This window comes from Corvus brachyrhynchos, unplaced genomic scaffold (genome assembly GCF_000691975.1).
Source record: "Corvus brachyrhynchos isolate BGI_N302 unplaced genomic scaffold, ASM69197v1 scaffold633, whole genome shotgun sequence".
NCBI classification, from domain to species: Eukaryota; Metazoa; Chordata; class Aves; order Passeriformes; family Corvidae; genus Corvus; species Corvus brachyrhynchos.
In genome coordinates, this window is record NW_008237435.1 from 857220 (window position 1) to 869754 (window position 12535).

Sequence of the window (12535 nt, forward strand, 5' to 3'; positions counted from 1 at the left end):
AAGTGCTGCTATTTATTCTTCTGCTTAACAAGGAAGGAGGCCCAATACAGACTCGTACAGTGAAAGGAAAAAAAGGGGGGGACAGTTTATGGCCAGACTAACATACATTTAATGGGGCACACCATTTAGTCTCACCAAAGACAATGTCAGTGTGGACACAGACTATGTGCTCGTCATGCACCTTACAGAAAGAAGCCCCCTCTGCTGCAGCTCAACAATGAATCAGGGACACACTCAGAAGTGGAGGGGGTTTTTTGCGTTGGTTTTTTTTTTATGGATTAATTGAAAGTACAAAAAACTTGCTTGCCTTCCTTATTTTTTTTTTTACTTTATCGAATAGCTTTTGTTGAACCTCATATATATACAGCTCAGACTGACAATGAAAGAAAACATCATTGTTACTGCTGTTTCCATATATATGCAAGGCAAACTGTTGAACACCTTTTAGACTGGTTTAAAAGGTGTTCAAGGGCTTCTCTCCTTGAATAGCATCAGACTCCTTACAGCAATACTGTGTAATCTTCAAATGTGCTTTGTTTTATTGACACAGAAGACATAAACAAGACTAGAAAGTGGTCTTAGAATTGATGGTTATTGTGCAGGTCCCACATAAAGATATGAAATATATCTGATGCATTATATGAGAGCAAATAGTAAATGAAAACTAGAAGATTGCTTCTGTACCAAATCAAAATAGTACAGACCTACCAGAAAGAAAATAAGCCAGGCTGAAAAGAAACTTTACAAGCACAAAAGATATCCTGCACAAAGAGCTAAATGCAGCATATGTGCTTCTAAATCTCATCCTATTTTGAGGAATTTAATCATGGATAAGCCTTTTGCTGCCACCTGTACAGAAATCAATGTACACAGTACTTCAGGGTGGTGAAAATAAGTAGGATATTGAACAGTTGAATTAACAGACATGAATCAAACCAGGGATCCAAACTTTTCAACAGTAGAAGTTTTATCCACATTCATTCTTGCAGATGACAAGTTTAATTGCTGTTCAGTAATGTTCATTTTCATGTGAAGTATTATATCAACTTTGGCTTCTCACTTACCCAGTGTAAAAACTACACAAGCATAAGTGGCAGGTGTCAGAGAAAAAACCTGTGGTTGACCCATGCAGCTGTTTCCAGAGCTCTGGACAAACTGCTTGTCTGATGAGGCTGCTCACAACCCTCTTATGCTGAGATCACAAGCTTTTTGTTTGTGAAAAGTAGTGTTTTCCTGCCTCAGAGGCACGCCAGAGCAGAGTCCTGGAGGACCACTGACATCTGGTGGTCACTTCACTCTAAAGAAAGCTAAGCTGTATACATATAATTTTGCTGAGACTTGATCAAATTACACTTTACAGATGGTCTGACAGAAATACATGCTAGGGAAGCATTAAGTTACAGGTCTTACTCTGTGTTTATTAACTTAGTGGAATTTGATAGCTACAAGTAAATGCAGATGAACTGCAATACACAAACAACAAACTCAGTTAAAGCTGGCAGTACATTAATAGTATTGTTGGATTAAACTCACTCTAGAGATAATAAAGCTTTTCTAAATAGAGCACATTTAATTCAACAAGTTCTTGAGAACAACTGGGTCATGAAATGTAATTATATAAAAGTGTCTTTTTAACAAATAAAAAAGCGCATTTTTTCCTAGGTAAGATGCTTCTTATTATTGAAAAGGTGTAATGAGATTTAGGTCTACTTTTGCTAGACAACTAGTACAGTATTAAATAATAAGCAGGAGTATTCAATAATTTTATCTATATTGATATGTGTTAGATGGTGAGACTGCCCAGACAGAAATTGCCTCAGTTCTGTCCAGCAAACTTGAGATGATCTTCTTGACACCTAAACGCAATTGTGCAGAGACCACAGCCACCAGCACCGAACCTAAAATGTACTTAGGCCCATTAGCACTGATTCTTGATAGGCAAACACTTAAAGCTATGCTTTGTTTGTTGCAGCTGTGTACAACTTGTAAACAAAACAGAGGCTTTCAAACATTCATCAGGCATACAAAAGTCTTACCAAACAGTCATGAGAATTTTCAGCCCTTTCCAAACGCTTTTTTTCCTCCAAAATGATTCAATGTCTACTTTCAGGTAAATGTACATTTCTTGTTGAAACAGGAGCTCAGTTCTAAACTAATAAAACTCACAGCATCTGTTGAGTAGTAGGAAGTAATCAAAATGTTTTTCTACACCTTTCCTCCATGCTACAAGACTGCAATTTTGCAAAAATTCAGCAGTACAAATCATCTGTCTGCAAACTGTACTGTATTTTTCACTTACCATCAGCACGATCCCTGTCCATAAGTAAAGAGATTGCTAAATTAGAGCTTTACCTTCAATCTAACCAGACTGATAGGTAGTGAACTATTTTTAATTACTTATACAAAAATGCATTGCTGTGCATATGTTTTCTAGTTGGCTGTGGCACGTTGTGAGCAAATACTTTATAGAGGCACATGCAATTGCTAATGTTGCCAAGAAGTGTGCAAAAATAGCCAGTGCTCAAAGTGAAACAAGAAAGGGTACATGGGACACTCATATGGAGCTAACTGTATCAAGCCACCCCAATAAAAGCAGCAAATGTGCACTAAGATAGTTTGATTTGATTCTGCCAGAGTTTGCAGCTGAGCCCAAAAGGCTTTTGAAAGACAAGTGTCAGGTTTTTCACTCCCATTTGTATTTCAGCAAAATTCTAGTATCTGCTGTCCAGTGATGCCTCTGGAGAATTTCACTTGTGTGGTGCACAAATCACTGCTGTTCTTACCTGTTTCAGGTCTTTTCCTGTACTGCTGCATGAACATACAGTGACAAAAGTGGCTTCACAAGATTACTTTTTAACACATTCCTAAAGGTCCAACTGCAAATCAACAGACATTAATCAGTATAGAGAAACTTGCTCCCGTATACAACAGGCACAATGTTACACTTAAATCTTACTCTGAGCATTTAAAGTAAGAGCTATTTTCAGTATTTTAACAATGCTGGTTTCTGCACAGTAATGCATTTCATCTACATTGAAAAGCTGTCACATTGCTGCATATCTATTAAATAAAAGCATTTTAATTAGGTCAGCTGCTGGGTAAAGGAGACACAAACCACTTTAACAAAGCACTGTCACAGTTATAGGCCCTTGGCTGAAAAGTCTCTTCTTTCCTTTGCCTCCCCCCAACATATATTTTTGAAAAACATGTCAGCATTGCCAACCCAATTATACAGCAGCAGGAGATGATTACTGTGTGACAATGTTCTACTTCACAGACATAATTGTTCTTCTACATTTATATTTTATTGAGGATATTTTCCTGGGGAGTAGAGATGTCCTCCAATCACCACCAGGGACAGACAGGGTCTAAAAATAATTTTGCCTGGTTCTAATCGATAGCACCATGTTGGCAAATCTTTTCCGAAGACACAGGAAAGCCAGATAACCCACTCCCGCCAGCATGCTGACCAGCAGGGTGGTGCCAAGAACCCTGGGAGCCCTTTTCTTGGCCACACGGAATGCTGTTGGCAGGACAGCCGAGATTAATATATTGTTGACGTGTCCCAAAACTTTGTAAAATGCTTTTCTCTTCACGACACGCTCATAATAAGCTTCCAAGTTGGGCCGCTTTCCATTTCCCCAGTTTCTTCTTGCTAATCCCAGAAACTTCAGGCGATGTAATGTGACAGCAAGTGATACATCTGCCAGACTGAAGAAATCACCACAGAGCCAAGGCTGATTTCCATCTTCTAAGCAGAGATAAAACGTAAAGGATTAGGAATTAATGGAATATAAGCACATTTGGTTTAGTGCTATTTCAAAGTACCATCTAATAAACAGCAAAAACACTTCAGCTAAAATATTACTTTAATCAATCAACATTTTACTAATCCCCGTCCACTCTTACCACAATATTGTAAAGCCTTAGGCTCAGCAGCCTGGCCTGTATTTGTTAAGGAAAAAAGATCCACATTCCAGGTTCATAAATTAAAACCCACAGTAAACACTTACTTTCCTCAACTACTACATTTCTCAAAGATGGATTGAATTAAATAGAATTGGAAAGGAAGAAGGCAGTTTAGCTTTTACTGAAAAGCTACCACTTGTCTGAAGGATTTGTCTTCTTGCCTGTGTCACTCAGCTCGATGGCATTCACTCAAGAACTAGCTCCAGCTAACTTGTTGGAGGCTTTCAAGTCAAAAAGGAATGGATCAGATGACTGACTTGCACCAAATGTATCAGCTCAGTGAGATGACGGAGTTTGTCTACTCGTCACTCTTTTGTGTCTCTCAGACCCCAAACCATGGGGGTTTTACACTGAGATGTTTGAGAAATGACAAATATTCACATAGCTCACCACTAGTCAGGAGCACAGGTGGAGACCCCAGGTACCCTCTCCAGTCAAAGGAAAGAGGTGAATCTTCCTGGGATGGCTCAGAGCAGGCACTGCCAGGCAGCATCACACTTCGTTGTCAGTGATCGGAACCACCACCACCTGAAAGGGCTGACGTGTACTGACTATACCAAGAGCTTTTGAAACCCAGGATATGAAACTTGATAGCCAGCACAGCTATCACAGCTGCCAGCATAAGTACTCTGCTCTAGCCTAGATCTTGAATAGGGAGAACTATGCTGTTCCCTTCTCATTTGTAACTTTTGCAGCTTGTCCCACACAGCAGGCATGCAAAAACACTGGCATGAACACTTAGCAGCACCTCTCTGGAAATGGAGAAATTTTGCAATTTCCTTTCCAATCCATTTGCCACCAGAGAAAAGCTACAGCTTGGCACAAAGCTGGTACCAGTCCATTTTGACTGTTTACGCAGGTGTGAAAGAAAGGCCTCTGTAGAAAAGGAGCATATCCTAGGCTGCTGAAAGGATACCTGGGAACTCATCCAGTGCATTAAATAAGGTGATGGAAAAGAAGAAAGAATCTATCCTGTGTGAAAGAAAGATGCCTGCAGTGGCAGCAGCAGTAGCTGAGGGATTCAAGCAGTTGCAAGAGAAGCACGAGCTCTGAGTTGGACCAGGACCTGGAGCAGTACAGATCACAGGAATATCTCAGACAAAATCCCAAAAGGCAATAGCCCTATGTTTCACAAAATCCTGTGATCCCAGCAGTTTTCATAAGCTCATCAATACTGTATCAGTTGACTCCTTGGAAAGGCTACTTAGCAGAGAAAGGACAGGGGTTGCTGGAATTGATGGCAGATGTAGTTTGCTGAACAAAATCCTTCCATCCTGTATGAGGTAAAATATTTTCTTTGATTCTTTCACTGTTGAGTCAGTAGGAAATTTAATCTAGATTTTCAACTGCTGGTTCAAACCTACAGTTACGATAGTAACCGGTACTTATTACAACAGCTATTTATAGAGCTAAATGTAAAAAGTTATTGATTTGAGCAGATGCAGTTGATATTGACTGATGCTTCATGCAGTTCCCAGAGAAGTCAGGGGAAGGACTTCTATTAGCACCACTGGGACTTGAACCACGCTGTGAATAAGCAGAAGGCTAATCCCATTTTAACAAAATTTAGGATGCTGACAAGGTTAAGTGTCTGTGGGTATAGATCAGGGGGAAGGTCAGCATTGCAGATGTCCACAGAGGACTGTGTTACAGACCTGCTAGCCACCATGAAGAGGCAGATGATGCATTCTACAAGAGGCGGGCAGAAGTCTCTCAGTTTCCAGCCCTTGTACCTGTGGGGGACTTCAGCCCGCCAGATGCCTGCTGAAAATACAACACAGTGGAGAGGAGGCAGTCTAGGAGGCTCCTGGAGTGTGTGGAAGAGAACATCTCTCAACTGGAAAAGGACTCATGGGTGATGTGGTGCTCAGTGGCTGTCTTGGGCATAGCAACCATGAAATGATGGAGTTTTCAGTTGAAAGTGGATCCTTACTTGGATGAAGTAAGGAGAGGCACCAGCAGAACTGCCACCTTGGACCTTTGCCAGGCAGACTGTGGACTGCTTAGGAGACTGATTGGCAGAGTGCCAAGGGAGTCAGTTCTGAAGGGCAAAGTAGTACAGGAAGGATGGGCAAGCTTTAAGGAGGAATTCTTAAAGGTCCCCATATACTGTCAGGGAAAAAGACCGGCCTGGTTAAACAGGGAACTTAGGCTGGAACTCAGAGTAAAAAAGACTGTGTCTCACCTCCAGAAGGAGGGGGGTAACTACAAGGATGTCATGAGGTTATGCAGGAGAAGATTAGAAAGAAAGCCAAACTGGAACTTAATTTGGCCACTGAAGTTAAAGACAACAAAAACAGTTTCTGTAAATATATTGGCAGCCAAAGGAGGGCTAAGGAGTCTCCATCCTTTGCTGGATGCAAGGGGAAACATAGTGTCAGGGGATGAGGTAAAGGCTGAAGTACTAAATGCCTTCTTTGCCTCTATCTTTAATACCAAGACCCAAGGTCCTCAGGACATCCAGCTCCCAGAGCTGGAAGGTGGTCATGAGGAGCTGAGTGAAGACCCTATAATCTGGGAGGAAATGGTTAATGACCTGTTATGCCAGTTAGACACCCACAAGTCTATGGGTCAAGATGGGATGTGCCCAAGAGTAAGAAGGGAGCTGTCAAAAGTTTGCCAGTCATTTCAATCATTTACCAGCAGTCCTCGTTAACCAGAGAAGCCCCTGTTTCCTGGATATCAGCAAATGTAATACCCATCTACAAGAAGGGTCAGAAGGAGGATCCAGGAAACTACAGACCTGCCATCCTGACCTCCTCATCCATCCTTTCCCTGACTGGGAAAGGTCATGGAGCAGACCATCCTGAGTGTCACTACATGGCATGTGCAGGACAACCAGGGAAACAGGCCCAGCTAGCATGAGTTTACAAAAGGCAGGTCTTGTTTGGCCAACCTGACCCCCTTCCATGACCAGTGACCTGCTTAATGGATGAGGGAAAGGCTGTGGATATTGTCTATCTAGACATCTGAAAGCCTTTGACCTGTCTCCCAGAGCATTCTCCTGGAGAAATGGATTGGACGGGTACACTCTTCATTGAGTGAAAAACTGGCTGGATGTCCAGGCCCAGGGAGCGGTGGTGAATGGACTTACATTCCATTTGGCAGCTGGTCACTAGTGGGGTTCCCCAGGGCTCAGTATTTGGGCCAGTCCTTTCTAACAGGATGAGAGGAAATGGCTTTAAGTTGTGCCAGAAGAGGTTCAGATTAGATACTAGAAATGTTTTTCACTGAAAGAGTGGTGAGGCATTGGAATAAGTTGCCCAGGGCAGTGGACAGTGGGATATGGTTTAGGGGTGATATGATGGTGCTGGGTTGACAGTCAGACTAGATGATCTTAAAAGTCTCTTTCAACCTTGATGATTCTGTGATTCTGTGAAAAATTTGACTTTCATTTGGGTGGAGGCAGGTAAACAGGACTGCTTTCCAAGAGGGTGAGGGAAGGGGGTTGCCTAATGATTATCCAGATTGTTTATCCTGCATATACCACAAATATCAGCATAATGTCTGCACAAGTTTATAATAAACCTGTGTTAAACATTAAGGTTGTGATCATTATAGTGAACTGAGGCCTATACCTGTAACATCAACATTCTGTAGTTAATTTTTTTCTGATTTTGTTGATAAAATATTAAAAAATTGTGCAGCTGATTATACTCATTTTGCTGAAAATGTGATCAAGCTCTCTCATGAGATAGTGAGAACTCACTGACAGGAACAGTAAAGTAAGCGAGTACTTAAAACAGTATTGATCCCTTCTGTGATGTATAGATCAATATATACTAGAAGTATCAAATCTGACACATTAAAAATTGTTTTATAATGGTGCTGTCAACAAGTTTACTCAGTATCCTCAAACAGAAATATTAACAGGATTTAGCAAGAATAATTCCTCACCTGGTGTTTCCTCATTTCGCCGCTGCAATTCAGTCTCAACCTGATCCAAAACTTTTTCCAGTTCATCCAGTATTTTCTTTAGGTATTTTATATTATCATGATCCAGCAGTTTAGACTAAATAGACATACAGGTTAGTGTTTTAATCATCATACAGAGTTTCTACTTTTATCAGAGAAGCTTATACTTAGGATACTACAGTGTTTATTCATAAAATGGTATTTTCTCCACATAGTCAGCTAGATACTACATGGATACTGGTGACAATTCAGAAAACAGAAGAAAAACTTTAGAGATGCCAGATATTAAGGTTTGCCTCCCCCTGCAGGGTGCTCAACAGCCCAACACCAGCACTGATATGTACTCACCTTAGAAGTCCGTGGACCAGTCCAGTACTTCAGCACACACTTGAAGTGTGTAGCTGATCTGAGGACATGCCTTGAAGGGTTAAACCACTGCATGACATTACTGGTAATGACAGGTGAAACAAATGTTTATATTGCGACCAAAACATCTAACACTAACAAGCCCTTAATAAAGGGGCCAATACCAAGGGGTTTCCTACCTTAAGGCGCTTCTGTTTTGCTATATAGGCATCTTGGAGGTCCGGGTTTTCTTCCGCAAGTTTCTTCAATTCTGATTCTGTGTTACTTATTTGGCCTGATGAAAAAAAACAAAACCAAAAACCAAGGCAAACAAAAAAAGGAATGACAAATATTAAATATCCAAACATACTCATAATGCAATCCACAGGAACTGATCAATTGCCTGCATAAAATTACCATACCAAAGAAATGGGAAGTACTACTTCAATACACCATCTGTACCAAGTTAGGATTTAAATACATCACATTTTGGAAAACTTAACTGCTTTTTAAATTGACCCACCACATCTTCAGCTCATCAGTTTGCAATATTAAAGTGCTGGTAGGCCCACATTGAGATTTTTTGAAGGTCACCATAGGTCACATGCATAATTTTACAGCAAAAGCCTAAATGCCACTGAATATGGAACCAAGGTGTTTTCATTTAGCTAAAATGTGAAGCCAGAGTCTGTGATCCTTTTGGAAATGTTCACTAAGAACTATGTGGATGTGCTAGAAAAATATTCATTACATGATTTATAGAAGGAATTATGTGAAAAGTTGAAGTTAATTCTACTGATTTCTATTACATGGGTATAGCCTTTTCCTTAAAATGGGGCTTTGCTTGAAAATACCACACTTACAGACCTAGAATACAAAAAGATAGTGATTAATAAATCTTCTTCTAAAAATAAGTATTTCTAATAATAAACCAAGAACAAAATAATTATAGAGCATGAATCACCTCTCACTTGTACTTGATAATAAAGTTTAGCTACAATTAAGTCTTAAAAATTAAACTGATAAAATTCTTTCTAGAGAATAATGAACTCACTGTTTTATGTATTCATTTCAACATGACTGTGAAAGCCATCCTTTAATATAGTGTATGAAGAAATTGAAGGATGTACTCATACAACTAAAATCTTACATATGCAATTAATTACTTACTTGGATTTGGTATGCATAAATACAACTGGCTCATGCCTTATTATATCTAGCACTCTGAAAAAACCCCAGTGTTTCAAGCTGAAAACTAAACCATCCAGGAGATGTTTGAACATGCAAAGGAATTGTTAAGAAACATCTACAGGCTTTCCAAAAAAATGCTTCAAATCAAAAAATGTAGGCTACGCTTTAAGCATAAAAAGATAAGAAAACTAAGATGAGCTCTACATGTTAGCTCTACCAGTATGAACATGTGCAAACTGAGAACAATTTATACCATCTAGAAGCTAGAGGGGAAGAATACATACACCAAGAAAGCAGAAGACAATGTTGTAAAGTGAACTGTAACAAAAGCACTGATTATTAACATGTGAAAAAGAAAAACTATCCACAGTGCCTATGAGTAAAGCACAATCGTTCAATAAGCAGTTAGCATTCACATGTGGGAAAAAAACCAAAACCACCAAACCAGACAATGCACTGATGTAAGAGAATAATTCATGTTCTTGGACAAGGGGAAGTGGCTTCAAGCTGAAGGAGGTAGATTTAGATTAGATATGAAGAAGAAATTCTTTCCTGTGAGGGTGGTAAGGCACTGGAACAGATTGCCCAGAGAAGTTGTGGACTCCCTATCCCTGGAAGTGTCCAAGGCCAGGCTGGATGGAAACAGCCTGATCTAGTGGAAGATGTCCCTGCCTACAGCAGAGACATTGGAACTGGATGGTCTTTAAGGCCCCTTCCAACCTAGGCCATTCTATGATTCTATGACTTTATGATCCTATGATTCTAACATCACTCATGCAACTACATGGAAAATTAACTGCCTGCCTTCACTTCTGACACCATAACAAAATGGCCAGTAAGAGAACTGACTTGCCAAAAATTTTAAGGAGGAGGATAAGACATTTTGTTGGAAATAGGATTTCTCAAACTAATACATACCCCTTTTATGATATCATGGACTTACTACTAGTATAGTTGCATTATATTTCAGAGACTCTGCAGTATTTGACTTTGTTCTACCGAGCATTCTAAAACATCAGACAAAAAAAAATCAACAGTATATAAACCATTGACATTGACAAAAAGATCAGAGATCTCAGAATGTAACTGTAAACAGGAAATCATTATCCAGCCGTGCTGTCAGGAGTTGATCCTTGTCCTAGAACTACTTAGTTCTTTTGTGATACATAGAAGGAAACATAAAGGCATTAATTAAAAGTTTGCCATGATACAAAAATTATCTCCACAGATACCTCAAAAATAACACTTCCTCTTTCCCATTTTCAAATCAAAACAGAATACACAATCAATAAAAAGTATATGAACAAATCATCAAGAACTGCAACTAAAATTCATCAACTGTGCTCAATATTTTGTGTTTAAGGTGGACTTAAGAAAGGAGATGAATGTAATGCAGCAACCTACTAAGTTATAGACATTCAGAGCTACACCAGTACATACTACGGATTCTGCTGGTAGCATAGGCTGGAATCATGGAGTCCACTGTTAACTCGGGGTGCAGGATGCAGCCATGTGTGTAGGCATCCATAGGCAAGGAGTCTAAAAGCTCTCTATAGTGCTGCACCCTTGGATAATACATGCTCCCCTCTTCTGGCATTAATCTTGGTACTCCCTCTGCAAAATAAAGTTATAAACAAAGTTAGGAAAAGAAGAATCATCTAATTGACCAAAGTTGATTCAGTTATGTCCAGCTGGGACAGGTGACACAGCCACAGTTAAGAAAGCTTCACTGTTCCCCAGCATAACTCAACAGTGTTATTGCAGCTCAGAGAAATGTATAGTTCATTTTAAAATGTTTTAATAATTCCAATTCCTATGCAGCAAACCACATAAACACATATTTAAGGGGCTTTCAAATCAGAAAACCAGACTCAGCTCTGTTACGTACATCTAGGAATCGGTGACCATGACATACAGCCCTATAACGCTCTCACAGTTGGGCACACCCAAAATTCCAGGATATTGTTATGGCTGAAACATTACTACCGCTGCAATGATGTAAAAATTATAGTACAGGAATCCTGATCAAAGCATGACTGGAAGTATTCCTACACATCACTGAGTTTTACCCTACCCTCAACCTACCTGGGCCCTGACTCCTTTTTTGATTAAAAGGCAGCACAAATTATGTTCACTATACACTGATGTTTTCTTCATGCCTTAGAAATCGCAGCACTAAATCCCTGAAATACAAAATGCTGCCATCTTCACACCTCTACAAAATACAGCTTTGCATTTCCTTCAAAAACTGAGACAGGGTGTTTTTGTTTGTTTTGGGTTTGTTGGGGGGGAGTGTTGTTGTTTTGGGGTTTTTTGGTTTGGTTTTCATCAGAACAGGCACAAAGAACTTCAAAAGCCTGCACACAATCACTTTAAAGGTTTCCCTTCCTGCTCTTTTACCTCTTCACTCCATTTTAGCTCCAAAAATAATTTGCTCATTCTACTTCCCTTGTTCCACTGAAGATTATACTGGAATTAAGCATGTTTCTTCTGATCTCACAGAGAATATGGACCTGCTCGAGAAAGGCAGTTGTGCAGCTCTGTTCAGTATGCTATTTTTTATGGCAGTGTCACACCAGGGCTAGTGCAACTCAGTGCTGCTGCCATTCCTGGCGTCTCCATCCTTCATGAAGGGCTAAGAAAGAGAGTGGTAGGTTTTACTTATAAAGGCTTACTCATGAAGGTGCTGGAAAGCCTTCAGTTCAGTTTACAGGAACATGTTTTCAACCCACACTGCTAATTATTAGGAGAGCCCATTTACTTGTGAGGCCATAAACATCTTCTGCCCCAAATGAAGAAGAGTCCTGAAGCGACAGAGCTGCTCCCAGCATTGCTGCAGCTAAGGGGTGAGGGGAAGAACCACATTTGAAATGCCTGTGGGATTACCATCTACGAACGTCGCTTCAAGGTAATCAATAATCTGCGTTGCCTCACAAATTATGTTTTCTCCATGGATCAGGACGGGTACTTCTCCAGAGGAACTCAAGCGCATGAACCACGGCTCGTTGTGCTCGCTCAGCGGCAGGTTCACATCGTGCTCCTCGCACTTCAGCGCCTTCTCGGCTATTGCCAACCGCACCTGGAACGGCACGGCCCGGGTCACCCGGGCAGCATC

At 40.3% G+C, this 12535-nt stretch overlaps 1 protein-coding gene across 1 annotated transcript; it reads right to left on the bottom strand.

Annotated features, from left to right (window-relative positions):
* Positions 1 to 573: 573 nt before the first annotated feature.
* GDAP1 (ganglioside induced differentiation associated protein 1) lies at positions 574 to 12499 on the bottom strand. Its single transcript, XM_008631363.2, has 5 exons — positions 12307 to 12499; positions 10861 to 11034; positions 8430 to 8524; positions 7867 to 7981; positions 574 to 3751 (listed from the first exon to the last, which is right to left on the bottom strand). Exons 1-5 carry the CDS (start codon positions 12410 to 12412, stop codon positions 3369 to 3371), a joined length of 873 nt encoding a protein of 290 aa, XP_008629585.1. The 5' UTR covers positions 12413 to 12499; the 3' UTR covers positions 574 to 3368.
* Positions 12500 to 12535: the final 36 nt, after the last annotated feature.